A 19676-nucleotide genomic window follows, 5' to 3' on the forward strand; every position below is an offset into this window, starting at 1 on the left:
GGGGCCACCCCTGACTCACACCCTCAATTCAGAAGCCACTCTCAGATGCACACTGGACACACATATCAACACACTTCTTAAACTGCACCAGCTTTCCTGGTCTTCTCACCCTGCTCTATTTTCCCATCTCACTTATCTATCATAGCAAGATAACTTATTTATAACATTGTTTATTGCCTGTCTCCTCACTGGAATACAAGCTCCAGGAAGGCAGGGTGCTTGGGTAGGTGCTCAAATAGATAACGTGCTGAGAGAGTGAAGGAACCTTTGGAATCACAGTCACGAATGCGCGCATCCTCCCGGACGCATGTGCAAACACACTCAGTCGCCCCCGATGCTGCCACGGACATTCTCAGACGCGTGCCCGCAGGCACACGCTCACACCCAGACCCGCACATTGCCACAAGACACAGGCTCACAGCCCTCCTCCCGCACACAGGCGCTTTCGGACTCACACCCAGCCGTCCAGATTCCAAAGCTCCTACTCACGCAGGCACGCTCTAGCACGTCCCCGCTCCCCGCCCCTCCAAGGGCCCGCCCCTCCCAGAAACAGGGGCGGAGCTTGGGGGAAGCTGAGGACACAGCAGCGTGAGTGCTGGAGTCGGGCAGGCCCGCCCGGCACCTGAGACCTCTGTGGAGACGCCACCACTGCAGACCCACCTATGGGAGGGAGGGAAGAGTGAGATCACCCATGCCCCCAGCCTTGACCCGCCCGTGCTCCAGACTCAGACTGTGGCTTTCCTTCACCAGAGGCCCGGAAAGGGCATGAGGTGGGGCAGGGAGTCCTCCTGGGCACAGAGATAGGCAGGACCCAGACCAGGTTACCTAGCATATCTGGGCAGGAGTGTGGACGGTGAGAACTGGGCTTCAACTTCAGCTCCACCTGCTGGTTGGAGAAGGTTCCTCTACCACCCTATCCCTGGAAGACCAGAAAAGTGGGCAGTGGGGCAGAACTGTCACCTAACTGGCCTTGGCCAAAGGTCCCTCCCTAGAGAGACTCCTTTTGCCCCCACCTGCCCACTTTGGAACATGGCTGGGGGACTTGGTGGTAGCCACCTGGCATCACCCTCACCCCACCTCCAGACTCTCTGCTCCCTAGAAGCAGTGCAAGATTGGGCAAGACAGTCTGGCATTCCCACTGCCACTATGAAGTCTCCTGGGGCTCTTCTGGGTCCTGAGAGGGCCTGGTTCCCTACTGTGGAATGAATGGGAGAATGGGCAGAGAGGACAGGGCAGGGCATGCTCACTCTGACTAGAAGGAACCTGGGTCAGTAAATGCTTGGAAAGTAAAAACTGGAAGTAAATGTTCTCGGACCCCTCCCCACAGTCCCTGAGGGAAGAGATGCTGAACTAGGGAAATAACAGGGCATCCCGTCTTAGAAATCTGAAACCACCATCTTCCCAGGAATCGGGCAGAACTGCATCCTCATGCCCCCTGGCGGTGGGCTGCAATTTCAGGTTGCTGCTCCTCAGTTCACAAACACCCAGGGTTTAGAGGCCAAATTGTGGCCCCTCTCTCGCCTGTGCATTTATTGAGAGGAGATGGGTGCAGAGGCAGGGAGGGAAGGACCTGCACCCTGAGCACGCCACCCAGGAGATACCAGGCCCCAGTGCTGATTCTCCAAATAAATGTTTATTGAGCACCCACTGCCAGTGTGCCAGGAACTGCTAGACTCCTGGCCCAGTGCTCTTCTGATGCCAACTGCCCCTCTGCCATCTCTCCAATTCAGGCTGAGACCCCAACTAGGAAGAGCTGGACTCTTCTCCTTCAAGAGATTGTCTAGGTTGGGGGGCATGGGGAGGAGGGCAGGCTGTCAGTATCTGCAGCACCATCATCCTGTGGTCCAGAGACCCAGAAACAGGTAGGAGGGGTCTGGGTGTTACCCAGGCCAAACTCGTTCTGCTCGCCGCATGACAGGCCAATAAATTGAGAGACGAGGTGTTGGGGAAAGGAATAGCGACTTTATTCGGAAAGCTGGCAGACTGAGAGGATGGCAGACTGTCATGGAGAACCACCCTGCTCCAGTCAGAATGCAGGCTCCTTTTACACAAAAAAATAGGGGAGGGGGTGTGGTTGGTTGTTGCAAACTTCTTGCTGCAGGGATTCTTTGTTCTTGCAGCTGTCCGTGTGGGTCAGGCCACGGTGTCCCTGTAAACCTCCAACAAAACAAAGGTTATTCTCTATTTTGCAACTTGCCATCTCTATGTAGGTGCAGAAGTGCTAGCATCTTTAAAGGTCAGAGCCCTGAGAATAGGCTCTCCTGTATATTTCAGGCTAAAGGCAACATTGTTTTACAAAAGGTGCAGAGCTAGCGAGACTAAGCCTAGAAAGCAGGGCACAATGGTTAAAACTAAAGGAACAGATCGAATATGGAGTCAGAGCTGTTCTCCATTACATGGGAAGCACTGCTCCCAGGTGGGACAGGATGGGGCCTGGTCAGCTATGTCCATTTTACATGTTTAATAAATAGTTCTTGTTGCTGTCCAGGCTGGTGAGGGTGGTGTCACTGGGCCAGGCTTCCCAAGTTCTTGAGGGGTGCAGGGGGGCCCTCTTCTCATGCTAGTTCAGGCTCTGGCTCTGAAAATGAAAGGAGAGCACATTGGGATTAGCCCCCGACCCCATTCCCAACAGGTGTCTGGGTGCTGTCCTCAGGGGAGGTGGGGCAGGGAGCAGTGAGGCTCCCCAAAAACAGGTCTTAGTTGGTCCCTGCTCTAGGAAAGATGCCACCGCCCTCCACCAAGGGGGAAGGGGGTTGCTAACAGGCTAGAAGTCCCTGGAGGAGATGTGCCAACACCCATTACACCTACTTCACAGCCTCTCCAGCCTGGGGCATGGATCCTGCTGTCTCCAAACTCCATCCCAGGCTGCATCCCCACCCCTGCACCAGGATCAAGTCACTGACCGGCCTCAGCCTCATCACCCTTGGCATCTGGCTCCTGCCACCAGTCAGCATAGATGCTCTCCTCATAGTCACCCTCCCCCTCAAACTCGGCATCAGATGGAGGCTCCTCAGGCTCCACGGGCGGTTCTGTCTCCTCCAGCTCCATCTAGGAGAAACCAGGTCACAGCAGGCACAAACCCAGGTGGGCCCCCTTCCTGGCCAAGGGGCCCTCCCATCCCATCACAGTCCCAAAGTCCCTCCTTCCCAGCCTCAAGATCTCACACATGAATAATTTGAGGGTTTCTCCCAAAGTCCTGTTCCCAAACTGCCCCCTCCCTGAACTGATGTGTGAATCGCTCCACTGGCACAGATTCGGTGTTATTGGAAGCACTGCCCTCTCCACAGCCCACCTTTTCAGCATAAATACCCAGGGAATACTGCTAGTCCTTGAATATTGTCTGCTCATGGTGTTTACCAGCCAGGAACACCTTGGTTAGCTTATCCCTCCAATGCCAGGCATCAGCTCCAGGATGCAGTCCTTGCTGATGACCCTGGCTGGGTCTAGAGGCCTCCTCCAGTGCCCTGTGATGGCCTCTCCCATTGCACAGTGATTCATGCATCAGTGAGCTGCTGGGGCAAGGCACTGTGCCTTTCGTGAATTTACCCTTGGCCCAAGCATGGTGTCTGGCAAACAGCAGGCAACAAGTAACAGTTATTTGAGCACCTACTGTGTGCCAGCTCTATACTAAGTGCTTTATGTGCTGGATCTCATTTGAGTCTCAGCACAACAGTGTGAGATGGGCATTATTCTCCCCATTCAACGGATGAAGAAATGGAAGTTCGAGGGTTACCTAAGACTTGCCTGGAGGTTGCCTAGCTGGGAAGTGGTAGAGCCAAGACTGGCTAGCACCAAAGCCTGGCTGCTCCCAGCACAGAACCGGCCCCTGTGTTTGATAAGGGGGGCATGGGTGCATGAACAAAGGACGGAATGGATAAATACGCTCTGGGCAGCAACACCTCAGAGAATTCAGGTTCTCAAGCCCTCATTCAGGATCAACATAATAACACACTGTGGTCCTTCCTTCTTGGTGTCCTGCATTCATTCATTCATTCATTCATTCATCCACTCACTGGTTCATTCAAACTCACTTTCTGAGCCCCAGCTCTGTGCCAGGTGCTGTGGGAGAGCTGGGAATACCCTGGTCCCCTGTCCTGGAGAACAGTCCTCTAGGAGACTGGGCAGAGAAAGGGGTGGGTGGGATGGATGAGGACTGCAAGTAACTCCAGTGCAGGGAGGCACTGCAAGCCCAGAAGACAGAGTCAGGACAGGCAGCAAGGGCTTCCCGGAGGAGGTGCCAACATGAGCTGGGTCCAGGAGAAGCAAGATTTAGACATGGACAGAAGGGGGGACATGAGAACATGGAGCAGGGAGAGAAGGGCAGGTGTAAGTAAGGGACAGGTGAAATCTCTCTGCTTCACAACAGCTGATTGCCAGGAGCTGGGGCTGAGCTTTGGCACAGTAGCCCCGGGAAGAGGACCAAGGGGTCTCTATCACTATCCAGCCCCATAGGGCAGGGGGCCACTTACCTCATCATCTGCCTGCAGGTACATGTGTGCAAAGTCCAGCAGCTCCCGCAGCTCAGCTGTCTGGTTGTGGTAGAGCATGGCCTCCTGGGCGGAGGGAAAGAAAGTGAGGTGAGCTGGGCCTTGCTGCTAGATGGTGGAGGAGATAGAGCTCCTAGGATCTGGGTCCTCTGGCCTTTTTCCAGTTCAAGGATCTGGAAACAGGTATCAGTTTCCATGCTGATCAAAAAACCATAGCTGCTTAAGGTGCTTAAGGTTAAGAAGGATTCCGAAGGCTCAGCGGAAAAGAATGCCTCGATCAATTAGCACCGTCTGCAACTGACAAGGAAATCGGAAGTGGCACCATGTGTACCATATTTGCCAGTCTTGCCCTGGACTCCCAAGGAGTTTCCTCAGTTGGTCCAGGTGAGGAAGTACCTGGGGAAGAAGGGCAAAGGCCAGTGAAGATACGAGGGTGGGGAGGGGAGCAGGCAGGAACAGACAGGTTATTTTTTACCTCCCACCTCCCAGGCACTGTGCTGGTCAGGTAGGCAGTACCACCCCCATTTTGCAGGTGAGGCAACAGACTCAGAAAGGTCTGCGGTGTTCCCAGGACCACAAAGCTCGTGGGGCTGGGTTTGAACCCAGGACTCCAACCACAAACCATATTCTTTCTTTTCATCTCCCATCCTGCCTTTGGAGGAAGCTAGGTTATTTTATCAAATCACATGTCCCGATGCCCACCTCCCTGGGCTGGAAGTCCTCCTCCTCCAGGCCCCAGCGAGCCCTGTGGAAGCGGTAATACACCAGGTTCTGCTGCATGACACTGTCTCCAGGGTCGAAGAGCATGTAGCTGGCGGCACTGCGGGCGGCCTGGCGCACGTCGTTCACTGCAGGCAGGACAGGAGGGAGGAGTGGCCCTGGCACTTCCCCACCTTCAGGGGTAACCCTCACCTAACCCACCCCTACCTCCCAACTTAGTCCAGTGCCCCTGGCACCCCAGCCACCTCCCAGAATCTGTTGAGCTTCTCACCCCATCCAATAATAATGCAAGCTAGAATGTATTGGGCACTTCTCCTATGCCCTGTGTAGCTCATTTAAGTTTCACTGTTATTGTTATCCCCATTTTACAGACAAGAAATCTGAGGCACAGAGAGATTAGGTCAACTGCTCCAGCTCACACAGCTGGAGGATGAGGGCACCGGGAAATTAGAGGCTGGTGGTCCAGCCCTCAACCTCTTAGCCAACTGGACCCAAAAAGGGTCTCCTGGCCTCTTGGTCTTCAGCTCCTCCACTCCAACTCCAGCTTCTGTCTGAATCTGGGCATCTCTGCATTGCAGAGACCCTGGAAATTGTCCATCTGAGCCCCAGCTGATGCCAGAATCTCCCTCAAGTGAGGAGAAACTTGAGTCCTGGTGTTACTTTTTATTGGCCATGTGACTAATGGCCCCTTGCCCTCTATGAGCCTCAGTTTCCTCACCTGAAAAATGGGCCCAGTAATGTCAGCTATTGGCAGTTTGTGAGAGGATCAAGTGAGGTAAACAGATGTCGCAGGGCTGTCAAGCACTATGCAATTGTTGGCTATTTAGTCACTTACCCAAGAGGCCCTGGAATTCTTCCCTGGGGCTTCTCTCTGTTCCCTCCCCGCAGCCTTTCACTTGCCCCCCCCCCCACCTCTAGACTTCCCTTCCATCACCCTGGGTCCTCAGTTCTGAGGGACAATGCCCCATGACTCCCCACACAGTGCTTTCCCTCACCCCAAGCCCGCCAGGAGGCTCACATTTGTAGTAGGCAAACTGGAGGTAGTGATACATGGTGGCCACGAACTTTTCCACAAAGTAGCCGCCCACATTGGGGGTCAAGTTGGCCTCACAGTCCACCTTGCACTGCAGGGATTCTGCAAAGAGATCTGGTGGGGGTGGGTAGCAGCAGTGAGGAGCTGGTGTGCTGACCAGCTCCATCCACATCCAATGATAAGGATGACAGAGATGACTTCCAATCCCAGCTCTGCCTCCTGATTGCATGAGATGATGTGTGTAAAGTTACAAGTGATGCTGAGGAAGACTGCTGTGGGCTAGGCTGACTCACCACCCCCACAGCTCACCTGCCACCCCCAAGCCAGAGGGAGCCAGGGCATTCTGGGGGAATGGCAGGTGAGGTTTGGAAGTAGGACTGAAGCCCAGTGAGAGAACCTCAGGACAGTCCTTTCTGCCCTTGCCGAGGGACTCTGTCTTTCAGAATCCCCAGGTGTGATTTCTGGCCACAAACTGCTTTCTGCACACACCTGCTGGGCTATTTCCCACCTCAGCACCTTGGCACCTGCATTGCCCTCTGCCTAGAAGGCCTGTGACCCCAACCTCCCCAGACCCTTTTGGGATATCACATCCTCTCTGCACCGATGCCCAGCACTTTGGACACTCCCCACTGTAGCCCTCTGCGCCCAGTGGCAAGTGACCTGTTAGCCTCTAAAGGCTCTGCTGGCCGGCTAGGATAACATCTTTTTCCGATCCACCTTCCAAGCACTTAGTAGGGGCTCCATAAATGTGTATGGAATGAAAATTTGTGTTAAGGGAACTTAGGAATTCTGGGAAGCAGGGCCTGTGGGTGAGAGGGATGCCCACAGGAGTCTGGGTGAGGGGATACCTGCTATGGCTGGATAGAAGTCCTTGAAGTCCACTTGCTCATGGGCCCCCTCACAGCCAGCCAGACACCGGGCAAAGATGGCCAGGTACTCGGCCAGGGCCCGCTCCATGTCCTCCGTGCTGCTGCGGAAATCCCCGCTGTTGTAGAGCTTCACAGCCCGCAGGAAGACGGCCTGGGGGAGGGAACGATGTGGCAGGGGGTCAGAGGTACCCCAACACCTCCCCTCCTCTACAGGCCTGATGGCGGGGTGGGGGTGGGGGCGGTACTCAGGAAGGAGTGTCAGGGCCGGTCCTACACTGGCACCCCACCTCGTAGGGCTGGGCCTCTAAGTCCGTGAGGGGCTCCTCCGCGGCGTCCAGCAGCCCCCGGTAGTAGTTGAGATACTTGGTGGTGAGCTCATGCTTCGGGTTTCTCTGGAGGAAGGTGTAGGCTGCGGCCACCGCCTTCTCCAGCCGGTTAGCCTGCAGGGTGGGGACAGAGCCGGTCAGCAGGACCAGAGCCCGCGGCCCCGAGCGCGCGGGAGGGCTGGGCGGTCGGGGTGCTGGGTGAGAGCCGCGCTCCTCCCGACCCGAGCGGGCGGCTGGCGCCGGCTGGGCGCTCACCTTGAACTGTGCGTAGTGCAGGTACTGGTAGGGCAGGCGGCTCTGGAAGTCGCGCAGCAGCTGGCGCGGCGGGTAGGGCACCTGGAAGGCGGGCAGAGAACGCTTGCAGCGCCGCAGGCAGGCGGCGCGCTCCAGGACGTGGCCGAAGAGCCGCAGCTCCTGGGCCCACTCATCGCCGCCGCTGCCGCCACCGCCGTCGGGGCCAGGGGGCGCGGGCCCCGGGGGCGCGGCAGCGGACGGCGCGGAGCCGCTGCAGTTGGCGTGGCAGAAGGCCTCGCTGTCCCGCAGCAGCCGGTGCAGCCGGAGCGCCGCCTCGAGGTAGCGCGCGCTCTCGCGCCAGCTCTCGCCCTCATACTGCTCCAGCGCGTGCCCGTAGGCCGCGGCCAGGGGCATCAGGTCCTCGGGCGGGAAGCCCCGGAAGCTGTACTTCTCGTACTGCGCCCCGGCGCTGCCCAGCAGCAGCCACAGCAGCCCCCACGCAGCCCGAGCCATGCCCCCTCCACTGCCCCCTCCGCGCCAGCTGGCTCTCCCCGCCCAGCTGGCGTCCCCGCCGGGCGGGCCGACTCAGGGACCGGGGCCCCGCCGGCGCGCCCGCTGGGTCTTAGCGCCGGGCACTGGGGTCAGCAACAAGGGGTGGTGGCTTGGGTCAGGGTCCCCGAGGGGCTGAGAGCTGCGTCTCCTTTCTTTTCAGAAAGCCCAACGGTGACCTCGTGCCCTTGCGGGTCTTCCTCTTGGCAGATGGTGAGTGGGTGCGGGAAGGCTTGCCGCCGGGATGGGGAGCCCAGAAAGCCCCTCCCACACAAAGACAACACCCCCGCACCTTAAGACCAAGGAACTGAGGGAAGTCCCACCTCCCTCTACTTTGCCCAAGCCCCGGAACCTGGTCTTCCTTCCACCACAGCGGTCTTTCTGCGCACGGTCCACCCTCAGCCCTGAAGAGGTCACTCCAAGTGTACCCCAGCCCGCGACAAGGAGGCACACTCCTGGTTTTACCCTGCACACCCTCCGCTCCCGCCACTTCCCACTCAGTCTTCATCCCCACGTCAGAAAGTCCTCTGGCAGTCCACTTTTGCAGGATAAAGCAACTTGTCCCTGGAGAGGCCGTTCCTGGGACAGAAGGGGTGGGAGGGAGCACTGAGTTACCCCTCTGATTCTGGAGCTTCACCAGCCACCTGGAGAGGCTTAGATCTGGGATGGCCAGCCAAAGAAGAGATGCGTCGGTTCGGCTTTAGGACCCAGGAGCTCCAGAAAAAAAAAAAAAAAAGACCGAATTTTTTCCCCCTAAAGTCAGCTCCGACTTCTCAACTTTCCTGAACTTCCCTCCCTCTCCAGGCCCCAGGTCTCTCAGGCCCCCTGGGGTAAGGGTGAGGGTAAACCTGGAGTTCTTTGTGATTCTTTCCTCCGACTCTATCACTATCAGCCTGGCCTCGTCCCGCTATTCCACTCCGCCTCCCCTGCCCCGCCAGCTCAGTCTCCCCAGCCCCCATTCCACGTGGACCAGCCAGTGCAGGGGTGGGGATGGAGGACAGGAAGAGGGGGAGTCAGCTCTGGGAGGAGGAGAGGGGAAAGGAGTCTGGCGGCAGCGACTCTCTCGCTTCGCCCTCACCGCAGGCCTTCCCAAGCTCCAGGCAGCATGCTCCGCGCGGGGGCCCCCCAGCCACACCCTCCGCCGGCTCCCCCTACTGTCGCCGCCGCCGCTGCTGCTGCTGCTGCTGCTGCTGCTGCTACTACTGGTGCAGGCCGTGAGGAGGGGGCTGGGCCGCGCCAGTCTGGCCGGCGCCCTCCTGGAAGAAGTGGTTATCCAGAGGTACCACATCCCCAGGGCCTGTCCCCAGGAGGTGCAGATGGGGTATTTTGTCTGCTACCACTACAACGGCACTTTCGAGGATGGCAAGAAGTTTGACTCGAGGTAATGGTTGGGTGCCCCCAGACTCACCATTTCCCTTCCCTGAGCTGGTGGCCAGGCTCTCTTAGTCATGGGGTTCCCTTGTTGCCGCTCTCAAGCTGTGTCTGTGTCCCAGTACTAAAACTGTGATCCCCTAACCCCAAACACTGCAGGCTGGGAGGGGGGACTCCTAGACAGCCATCTCCCCAAAGACACGCCTGCCCTCAGTCGCAAGCCTTCGCCTGTCAAAGGACCCCAATTTCTTTCACACAAGCTTCCTATGTCCCACAAAGTGCGTGATAATCAAGGTTAACTGCTCTATTTACTTACCAGTGCTTTACTTAAAGACACAAGAGGGTTGGTTTCCAGTTCATAGTGGGGGGAAGGGCTGCTGTGTGTGAATTTGACAGTGGTCTCAAGACTTTCCACCTTTCCATCCACCTTGACTCCCTTTCTGGCTCCAGCCCCAGGTTTCAGTGCCTTTGCCTTTAGAGAAGAGGGAGTAAGTAGGACATTTTTTGGAGGGGATAGGGGTTTTGAGCAGCGCATGAGGTAAAGCAGGTGGGCAAGATAAGAGCAGGAGAGTTCCAGGAGCATAGGGCATAGCCTGGTGTAGGGATCCTGTCTATGTGTCACATGGTCACACATGCCACCCTGGGCTTCTCAGAGAGTTTTCATGCCTCCCTCTCTGGGTGCCCCCGCAGCCCCACCTCCCTCCATCTTAGCTCTGCCAGGCCTGTGCTGCTGCCCATCTTGCCAGCCTTGGGATTTGAGAGACCAGCTTCTGGTCTGATCCAGGCCTTCAGTCTGCTCTGGCAAGTCAGCTTTTCTTGGATGAGGCAGGGCAGGGCTGCACACCAGCTTCAGTTGAACTTTGGGTCCCGGTCGTAGACAAAAGCCTTCACACCATACCCCAAGAAGTCGGTCCCTCTTAGACACTTCCCCAAAACACACAGCTCAGCCTACAGAAATTAGTGACAGTGGATTTGGAGCCAGGCAGTATATTGGGAAAGAACACAAACTCCTGAGACCAAGACCCTGAGTTCAAATCCAGGCTGTGATCATGGACAAAGAATTTTACCTCTTTAAGCTTTACTTTCCTCATCTGAAAAAAAGGTGGTTAAAAACAAATCTGAAAAACTGAGTCCCTAATTCCCAAGGCTGATAGGAGGACTCAAACAAGATGAAGAATGAAAGTGAACTTTACCCAGTCCCTGGCAGTCTTGACTCAGGAAGAACCCTGGTAGCGTTTAACTGGTAGAAACTTTGTGCCATGGTCAGGTTCTCACAACAGCACTGTAAAGGAAGCAGATCAGACATACAACCAGATCAATGGGCAAAATAAAGTATAGGAAGTAGCCAGGAGTACCACTCTGAGCCCGTGGCCACCAAGGTGTGGGGGAGGGGTCGGGAGTTGGGGAATGACCTCCCTGCTGGGAACTCTTGGATCGAGGCTGGGCCCAGTTCACGCAGTGCTGAACTTGGAAAACGTCCACAACCCACAGCCTCTTCTATCAAAATAACAATCTCCCATCCTTTGCTAACTTATGAAAACTGCAACTAAAAACAGATAAAAGCCATGGCAATTTTAGAATAGTCCTTTTCAAAATTGAAAACCAGCAGGGAGGATATAGGTCAGTAGTAGAGTGCATGCTTAGCATGCACAAGGATGCATGAGGTCCTAGGTTCAATCCTCAGTACCTCCATTAAAATAAATAACCTAGTTACCTACATCCCCTCCAAGAAAAAGCAAAATAAAAGATAGAAGTGGTGCTGGGAAAACGACAGCTAGATGTAAAAGAATGACATTAGAGCATTGTTTTAAAAATAGAAAACCTATCCCTGGCCTCCTCTGCTTCCCCTTCCTTTCCTTGGTGAATTGATGGTACAGCGGCCCATATATGGGCTTTGGAGTTCAACAGACCACACGTTGGTTGTGTGACCTTGGGCAAGTCACTTGGCCTCCCTAGCCTCAATTTTTTTCGTAAGAAAAATGAAATCAATAATGCTCACCTCACAAGGAAGAGAATTAAGTAAGATAATAAACGCAAAACACCAAGCATTTCATTGGCTTATCGTGTGAGTGCTGAATCACTGTTCCTCTTCCCCCGTGGCTGCACATACCGACCCTTTGCAGTCAGCAGACAGTAGCAGCAGACAACTCCCACCCATCCTCCAGGACTTCCTTTTGTAGCAGCCCATCCTATTAAGGCAGGGCTCGTGGCCCACCGAGGAGGGAGGCTTGCAGAGGGGATGAGGAGCCTGTGGATCTACACCTGTGGATAGGGAGGGAGACTGTGTGTGTGAGCACCTGTGGATCTATGCAACCATGGCCAGAGGCCACTGTATCCCATCTGTCCCCTCCCTCTTCAGCTATGACCGCCACACCTTGGTGGCCATTGTGGTGGGCGTGGGACATCTCATCACCAGCATGGACCGAGGCCTCATGGGCATGTGTGTCAATGAGCGGCAACGCCTCATTGTGCCTCCGCACTTGGGCTACTTGTAGAAGCATCGGCGTGGGTAAGAAGGGCTGGGGCCCTGGTAGGGGGATGCAGGAGACCAAGGGGCAGAAGCAAAGACCCTAGGGCTGGAAAATGAAGCTCAGAGAGGGAGAGTGACTTTCCAAGTATGAATAGCGGCTGGTCTGGGACCTGTGTTTTGGTCTCTCAGCCCCTGGGGCGGGAGCAAGGGAAATAACAGGGCCCTAGGTGGGATCCTAGCTTGACTCTGGTGGGAGACGGGGAGCTAGGGCTGGGGGAGCGGATGGCCTAGCAGGATGTTCAGACCTCCACTCCACCCCCCAACTCTAGGGGCTGCACCAAACACAGCAGTGCTCATTCCCCTGATGCCACCCACTACTTTGACATGGTCCTGCTGGATGTGTGGAAAAAGGCGGACACCGTGCAGGTGAGCACCTAGCTGCGCCCACCCCATTGCCCCCGCGTGGCCCAGGACAGTGACTGTGTCCACTACCACTACAACGGCACCGCCTTTGACAAAAGGTAAGGGTTGGAGGGAGCCCTGGGGTGCTGGGGACCGTGGTATGCAGGGGGGATTCTGGGGCCATCCTGTTTCTTCCACCAACAGCAGTCTCACCTCTACCTCATTCTTTGCAGCTATAGCAGGGGCAGAACTTATGACACCTACGTGGCCTCTGGATGGCTCATTAAGGGCATGGGCCAGGGGCTGCTGGGCATGTGTCCAGGAGAGAAGAAAGGTGATCATCCTTCCATTCCTGGCCTATGGCGAGAAAGGCTATGGTGAGGGCAGCCAGGAGCTCAGGGATTCTCTAGAAGCAGGCTGCCATATACAGTTGCTCAGGCTGTGTACTGTACAAGGAAATCTAGCCCAGGAGGCAAGTAGGCATGAAACCTAGTACTTGGTGATCATCTCATTAAGCAGGGGTGCTTCATTCTGATTCACACAAAGGCTCAGTATGGGCAAGTGGTGGTCCTGGGGAAGCCTTAGCTCCAGCCTCACAGGGGAAGAACCAGGGCTGCTGATGGGTGGGGAAGGACTCGGGAAAGCAGGGTTAGCACCTTTTTGCATGGCTCTCATATAGACCTTCCTGAGTTGGGAGGAAGACCAGTTTTGCCCTCCACTTGGATAGTTCAAGCCTATCCCTTCCCCAGCGACTGTGATCCCCCCGCAGGCCTCCCTGGTCTTCCATGTCCTACTGATTGACGTCCACAACCCAAAGGACACCATCCAGCTGGGGACACTGGAGCTGCCACCTGGCTGCGTCCTGAGAGCCGTAGCCGGGGACTTCATGCGTTACCACTACAATAGCTCCCTGTTCAATGGCACCCTCTTTGATTCCAGGTCAGGGGGGTTCTGAGGAGGACGGTGGGAGTTGGGAGGACATGAGAGAAGCTGAGGCAAGAGGAAAGTAGCAGGTGTGAGGTTGCCCCAGGGAGCAGCTGGGGGCAGCTCTGAACTGCTGGGAAGGGCGGGCCCCTGTGACTCCCTTGCTGGCCCCCCCCACCTTGTATTGCAGCTACTCCCACAACCACACCTACAATACCTTCGTGGGGCAGGGTTACATCATCCCCGGGATGGACCAGCGGTTACAGGGCTCGTGCATGGGGGAGCGCCGGAGGATCACCCTCCCCACACACACCTCGCCTATGGGGAGAACGGGACTGGTAGGCTTGTTCCCTGATCCCAGCCAGCACCTCAGCTCCTCCTGACCTCCCCTTGACGGGGGGATTCCAGCTGATGCTCTGCCCCCACCCCAGCTTCTGCCACATGGACTCCATCCTTTTCTCCAGGGCAGTCTCCCACTTCCTCCTTCCACACTGGAGAAGGGCAGCCGACCCTGAGTTTGAGAGGGAGGGTGGTTACGGGAGACCAGAAACAGCATAGCCCTAGAGGCAAAGACACCTGGACTTGAGACCTAGCTTTGCTGGATGCCTCAGTGTGCTCACTTGTAAAATGGGACTAATCACATAGCCCAACAGGGTAAATTATTGGGACGTTCCAAGGTGTATGTAAAGGGCTTTCTAACTGGCATGCTCTCCCTCCCCTCCACTGCCTCCCCACCGCCAGAGTATATTAGAAGAGGGGACTAGGTAGACAAACATCCCACCCCATCCTCGTTTAAACCCCCTGGCAGGGAAGGTCTGGGGCCTCTGTGGAGGCCTGAGGCCCACTAGACAAGATCCCTGGCTCCGCTGGGCTGATGTTTGATGTCCACATCATCGACTTCCACAACCCTGCGGATCCAGTGGAAATCAAGACACTGTCCCAGCCCGCCGAGACCTGCAACGAGACGGCCAAGCCTGGGGACTTTGTCCACTACCACTATAACTGCTCTCTGCTGGATGGCACCAGGCTCTTCTCCTCGTGGATCCAAGGCAGGGCAAGGGCTGGGCAGGTGGGTGGGCCTGGGCTTGGGGAGTCCTCCTAACAGACCTCCAACTCTTACTTTCTCCATAAGTTCCCATCTAAGCGAGTGGGGGGAGCACAAGGAGATAAAATTCTCAACTCCGTGAGCAAAGGGAGGGTGAAGTAAGCAGTAGGGGGAGCTGCTAGTTGCATTCTCTGGATGGAACTGGAGCAGGGAGAGATGTGAGCCCCCAGGCCACACTTCAGGGCAGTGGCAAGAGAAGGGGATCCTACCTCTGAGCCGCTGGGTCCCTGCACCCTGCCCTGGGGTGGCACCAGGAGAGACTCGGGAAGGGGGCGTGCCCGGGGTGATGGGAGGTGAACAGGCAGGGGATGAGGTTGGGAACTGACCTGGAAATCTGCTCTCCCCACAGCCATGACTACAGGGCCCCTCAGGAGGCAACTTTGGGGGCCAACAATGTGATCCGAGGCCTGGACATGGGCCCACAGGGCACGTGTGTGGGGGAAAGGTGGCAAATCCTGGTCCTCCCACCCCTAGCACACGGAGAGAGCGGAGATGAGGGGCAGAGACTGGTCTGATGGCTTTGTCCCTGCCCACTTGCAGCCTTGATGGCTGGTGGGAGGAGTGAGGCAGGCCTTCCAGATGGTTCTGTAAACATCCCATGCCCTACTCTCTAGTCCCCAAGGTGGGGAAATTGAAGCCTATGAGTGGGAGAGCACCCTGGGCAGACCGCAGACCCAGGCCCAAACCCTTCCCTTTTCTCTTCCTCATCCTCCCTCCAGCTCAGGGGGTCCCTGGCAGTGCGGTGCTGCTGTTTGAGGTGAAGCTGGTGTCCCAGGAGGATGGGCTGCCTACAGGCTACCTGTTTGTGTGGCATGAGGACCCTCCTGCCAACTTGTTTGAAGACCTGGACCTCAACAAGGATGGCGAGGTCCCCCTGGAGGAGGTGAGTGAGGAGTTCAGTCCTTAAATAACCCTTCCCACACTGTCACACAGTGGAAGCCACCTTGCACTGTGGCATCTAGCAAGAATGCAATGCATGTCCACCATCCTGTCTGCACCCATATTCCTGCCCTTTGTGGGTCACTGCACCTTAAGTCCCTTGTCCTCTGGCACATGTGGCCTGTTCCCCCTATGGCTGTCTGTCCCCTTTGCATGCCCTCTGCCCTGGCCCCACTCAGGACTCAGTGCCGTCGTCTCTCCTCAGTCCTTACTGACTGGCCTCCGCCCAGGAGCCCCTGCCAAGGCCACCTGCAGCTGCTCAGGCCAGGCGCTTGCTCAGTCTCCCCTTCCTTGGCTCTCTGGCCGTTCTCCACCTTCATCAAGGCTAAAGTCAGTGAAGGCAAAGGATGCCTCCTGCCTGGCCAGGACCCTGAGAAAACCGTAGGAGACATTTTCCAGAATCAGGACTGCAACAAGGACGGCAAAATCACGGGAAAGAGCTCAAGCTGAAGTCAGATGAAGATGGGGAGTGCGTCCATGAGGAGCTCTGAAGGCCAGAGGCCTGGACCCCAAGGCAAAAGCTCATGTCTGTGGGGACAGTCACCCTCTCCCCTGCTAGGATGAGATCTGGAAGACTCTGAAAAGTGGCCAGAGGGAACAGCTCTGGTCTTCCCACTGCCCAAGAGTAAAATCACAGCACAGACCTCTATTTGGTTTTTCTCTTTCAACCCCAAACCCCTTCCTTGAAAGTTTTGGAATTCCAAGGTCAGTCTGGAGTTGGATGGAGTCTGTGGGTTGGCTGGGGTCATCGCCGGCCCCTCACCCAGACCTTCCCTCCATGGCAGCAGACACTGAGCAGGGCCAAGCTCATTATTTCTTAATTTCCTCAAACTCCCCCTTTACCTGTACTTTCCCCCACCATCCCCACCCCCCCTCCAGCCCCCAGTCCTCTGTCCTCAGCTCCCCAGGAGCATGCTTTCCTCCCTTGGCTCTGGCTGGTTCCTAAGGAAGGGGGTGGTTTCAGGAGGGCAGCCCTACCTCACCTGTCCTGGTCCCTTCACCTGTCACATTCCTCCTCCACCTGTCCTTTCCCCCCTACAAAGAGAAGAGGGGGTCATTGAGGGCTGAGGGTGAGAGGGGGTGGGTAGAGCTCTGCACCCCCAAAAGATTAAACTGGCATCAGACCCCTTTCTCCTTTGTGCCAAATAAAAGACTAAAGTAAAGCCTCTGGGACATGGTCTTTCTGTGTGGATTGGCCCTTAGACCCAAACATCAGGGAGAAGGGGAACCAAGCAGGCTGTCTCCATGGCCGGTCAGCTCCCGACCCTGTGTCCCTGGGTCTCAGCCTCCTGCCTCCCTGAGGCCCCACTGGGGCATCACCATGGAGGGAGGGTGGGGAGGGGGCGTCCACAGAGGACAGGGCCTGCGGGGGAGGCGCAGAGACATGACCCTGACCTCCTCCTAACTGTCCCAGTCAGTTGGATGAAGGTAGTGAAAGGTACAAACTTCCAGTTACAAGACAAGTAAGTACTAAGGATGTAATGTACAGAATGATAAATATAATTAACATTTCTATATATTATACATGAAAGTCACTATGCCAAGAAAATAATCATTTCATACGAGAAGGTTGAGCTTCGGGGAGACTCACTACAGTGCTGCTTATAGCACACTGGCTAAATTTGGCCACCACGTGTTTTTGCCAATAAAGTTTTATTGGAACACAGCCATGCTCATTCATGTATGCACTGTCTGTGGTTGCTTTTGTGCTACAATGGCAGGGTTAAATAGAGACCTTATAATCCATAAAGGCTAAAATATACTATTTGGTCCTTTACAGAAAAAATTTGCTAACTCCTGATTTATGAAGATGAAAATTGGAACCAAACTGAGTGTCCAAGGATAAGGGATTGGTCAAATCACAGTGCATCCTTTCAGCAAAGAGAATGCAAGGCCACTATGGGAAAATGATGCTGTGGTACGAGGGCTGTCCAGCTTACTACACATTGGAACCACCTGGGGAGTCTTAAAATTCCCATAGACCAACCCATCCCAAACCATTAAATCTGCCTGGGGGTGGAACCCACACAATAATATTTGTTAAGCTTTCCTGGAGAGTTCTAACTCAGAGCCGCTGTTGTAGAAGATTATTCAATGACACAGAAATACATCCACTATATACAGTCATCCCTCAGTATCCGCAGAGAATTGGTTCCAGGACCCGCCACAGATACCAAAATCCCTGGATGCTTAAGTCCCATAGTCACCCTCCATATCTGTGAATATGGAACCTGCCTTATACTGAAAAAAAATCTTACATACATGGATCTGCACAGTTCAAACCTGTTTTGTTCAAGGGTCAACTGTATTATTAAGTGAAGAAAAGCAGATTATCCACCTCTGACCCAGGGCCATGGTGCCCTGTCCCGTTGCTGAGCCCTGAGTAGCACCTTGGGGACTGACCTTTGCCAGCAATGAGGGACTGCTGTTCAGTGTCTGCTGTTTGAGACCTTAAAATGGAAGAAAAACACTGACAAAAAGCATTAAAAACAAAACCAAAATAAGACTGTATTGGTAAACATCTAAATTTTTGTAAGAAAAGTTAAAAAAATTAAAAAAGCAACAAACTGTCAAAAAAAAAAGCAATTATCTAACAGAGTGTACTATATGACTCTTTTGGGTAAATGTCTACACACACACACACACACACGCACACACACACACTCACGTATACAAACAACAGATGCCAAAACACTGACGTGCTCCTCTCTGTAGGATGGGGCTATGAGAGATTTTGATACTTTTCTTTTGATTATCTGCATTTTCTGTGTGTTCTAAAGTGAACAGTCTATCTTGTAATAAGTACAAGAAAAGAAAGTCATCAGCTTAAGAAGTCATACACTTTTCGTTTTGGGGAAAAATACAGGAATGAGCATCTAATCAAATAAGGAGTCTGCAGGTCACTTGTGTACACAGCACACCTGTAGGGGTGCTGGCACTGCAGACCAGTGGGGAGGCGGGTCCCAGCCTCTTGGTGACACCAGTGCTCTATGAGTCAGGCACGAGTTGCTGCCTCTAAGCGTCAGGCTCCTCAAGGGTTAAATGGGATGAGTTTGCCCACCTCTCGGGATTGAAGGCACGAATGTGCAGCCTCTGGCACATAGTAGGTGCTTGACAAAGGTCGCTTCTTCCTCAACAAGCAGCTCTCAGAGTCAGAGTCTGTAGCCAGCGTCTTGCTCTTCTGGCTGAAGGAGAGGGATTGGCTTTGCCAAAACTGGGCTTGCCCAAGTTCATCCCCAGTTGCTGGTCCCCGGTGCTGCTGAAGCTGTGCCAGCCGGCAGCCACCTCTCACTGGCCTTGGCTTGGAATCTCTGCTGCCCGTGGAATTTTCCTGTGCTCCCTAGAAAGGCCCTGGCTTCTCATCAGCACAGCCTGTTGACCCTCTATCAACATAGCCTGTGCTCACCATCCTCAGGTTGGGGCCCATCTGCATGAAGAAAGAAGGGCTTTCCAGTCTTCCCGGGGCTGCTCCCCTTTAATAAAAATGACAGTTGTAGCTGCCATTTATCGACCCTACATGTGCCTGGGCTTACACCCTCTACGTCTCCACTTCAACTCTGCCAATCATGTGACGATATTCCCAGTTCACAGGTGAGGCTCAGGAAGGTGAAGGGACTCAGTCAAGGTCACACAGCCAATAACTGGCAGGCTTGTCTGGCCCCTAATTTTCTCCACTGTACCACACTGCCTCCTAGCTGTCTCTGTTCCCTCTTCTATCACGGTGGACTGTGCAGCAAAGTTAGATAACCATTCTTATAAAAGCAATGATTCTCAACATTAACTGTGGGATCAGCTAGAAAGATTTTTAAATGCTGGGAGTGGGGGTGGACATTGGAGGGGGTGGGGTGGAAAGGGTGGAGCTGGGAGGAGGGCCAGTGGGTAGTAGCTGGAAGGGGACACATGGGGCCCTTGGCGGTTGTGATAATGTTCTCCTTCCCGGTCTGGGTGCTGTGGACTTGGGTGCTTTTCTATGTGCATGTTATTTTATAGTAATTTTTTTTTAATTTTCTTTTTTAAATAAAGAAAAAAAGGCAGTTGTCTTCAGCCACATCACTGTCTCCTGGGAAAAGGCAGTCTGTGGCCCTGGACTCATCATCTTGAAGATGCTTCTTACAGCACTGAGCAGTTGTTGGCCTTTGAGTCTGTGCCTGTCCTCGACAACAGGCAGGGCTGACGCTATGCTGAGCTGGGAAAGGCCCACTGTTGCCGCAGCAGGAGGTATACACGGACAGTCAGGCCCTATTGGC

General features: G+C 54.9%; 2 protein-coding genes across 2 annotated transcripts; one reads left to right on the forward strand and one right to left on the reverse strand.

Moving 5' to 3' along the window:
* Positions 1-1940: 1940 nt before the first annotated feature.
* On the reverse strand, positions 1941-8425 carry LOC105094399 (endoplasmic reticulum protein SC65). The gene is made up of 8 exons (XM_064495815.1): positions 7691-8425; positions 7397-7549; positions 7089-7260; positions 6226-6354; positions 5190-5335; positions 4470-4553; positions 2904-3048; positions 1941-2578 (listed from the first exon to the last, which is right to left on the reverse strand). Exons 1-8 carry the CDS (start codon positions 8180-8182, stop codon positions 2556-2558), a joined length of 1344 nt encoding a protein of 447 aa, XP_064351885.1. The 5' UTR covers positions 8183-8425; the 3' UTR covers positions 1941-2555.
* LOC105094437 (peptidyl-prolyl cis-trans isomerase FKBP10-like) lies at positions 8181-16588 on the forward strand. The gene is given in 12 exon segments (XM_064494790.1): positions 8181-8335; positions 8382-8431; positions 9023-9599; positions 11949-12080; positions 12389-12580; positions 12695-12784; positions 12786-12838; positions 13211-13400; positions 13576-13690; positions 13693-14454; positions 15210-15373; positions 15635-16588. Coding segments are annotated over 10 exon segments (1602 nt in total). The 3' UTR covers positions 13741-14454; positions 15210-15373; positions 15635-16588.
* The last annotated feature ends 3088 nt before the right edge of the window (positions 16589-19676 follow it).

This window comes from Camelus dromedarius, chromosome 16 (assembly GCF_036321535.1).
Source record: "Camelus dromedarius isolate mCamDro1 chromosome 16, mCamDro1.pat, whole genome shotgun sequence".
Taxonomy (NCBI): Eukaryota; Metazoa; Chordata; class Mammalia; order Artiodactyla; family Camelidae; genus Camelus; species Camelus dromedarius.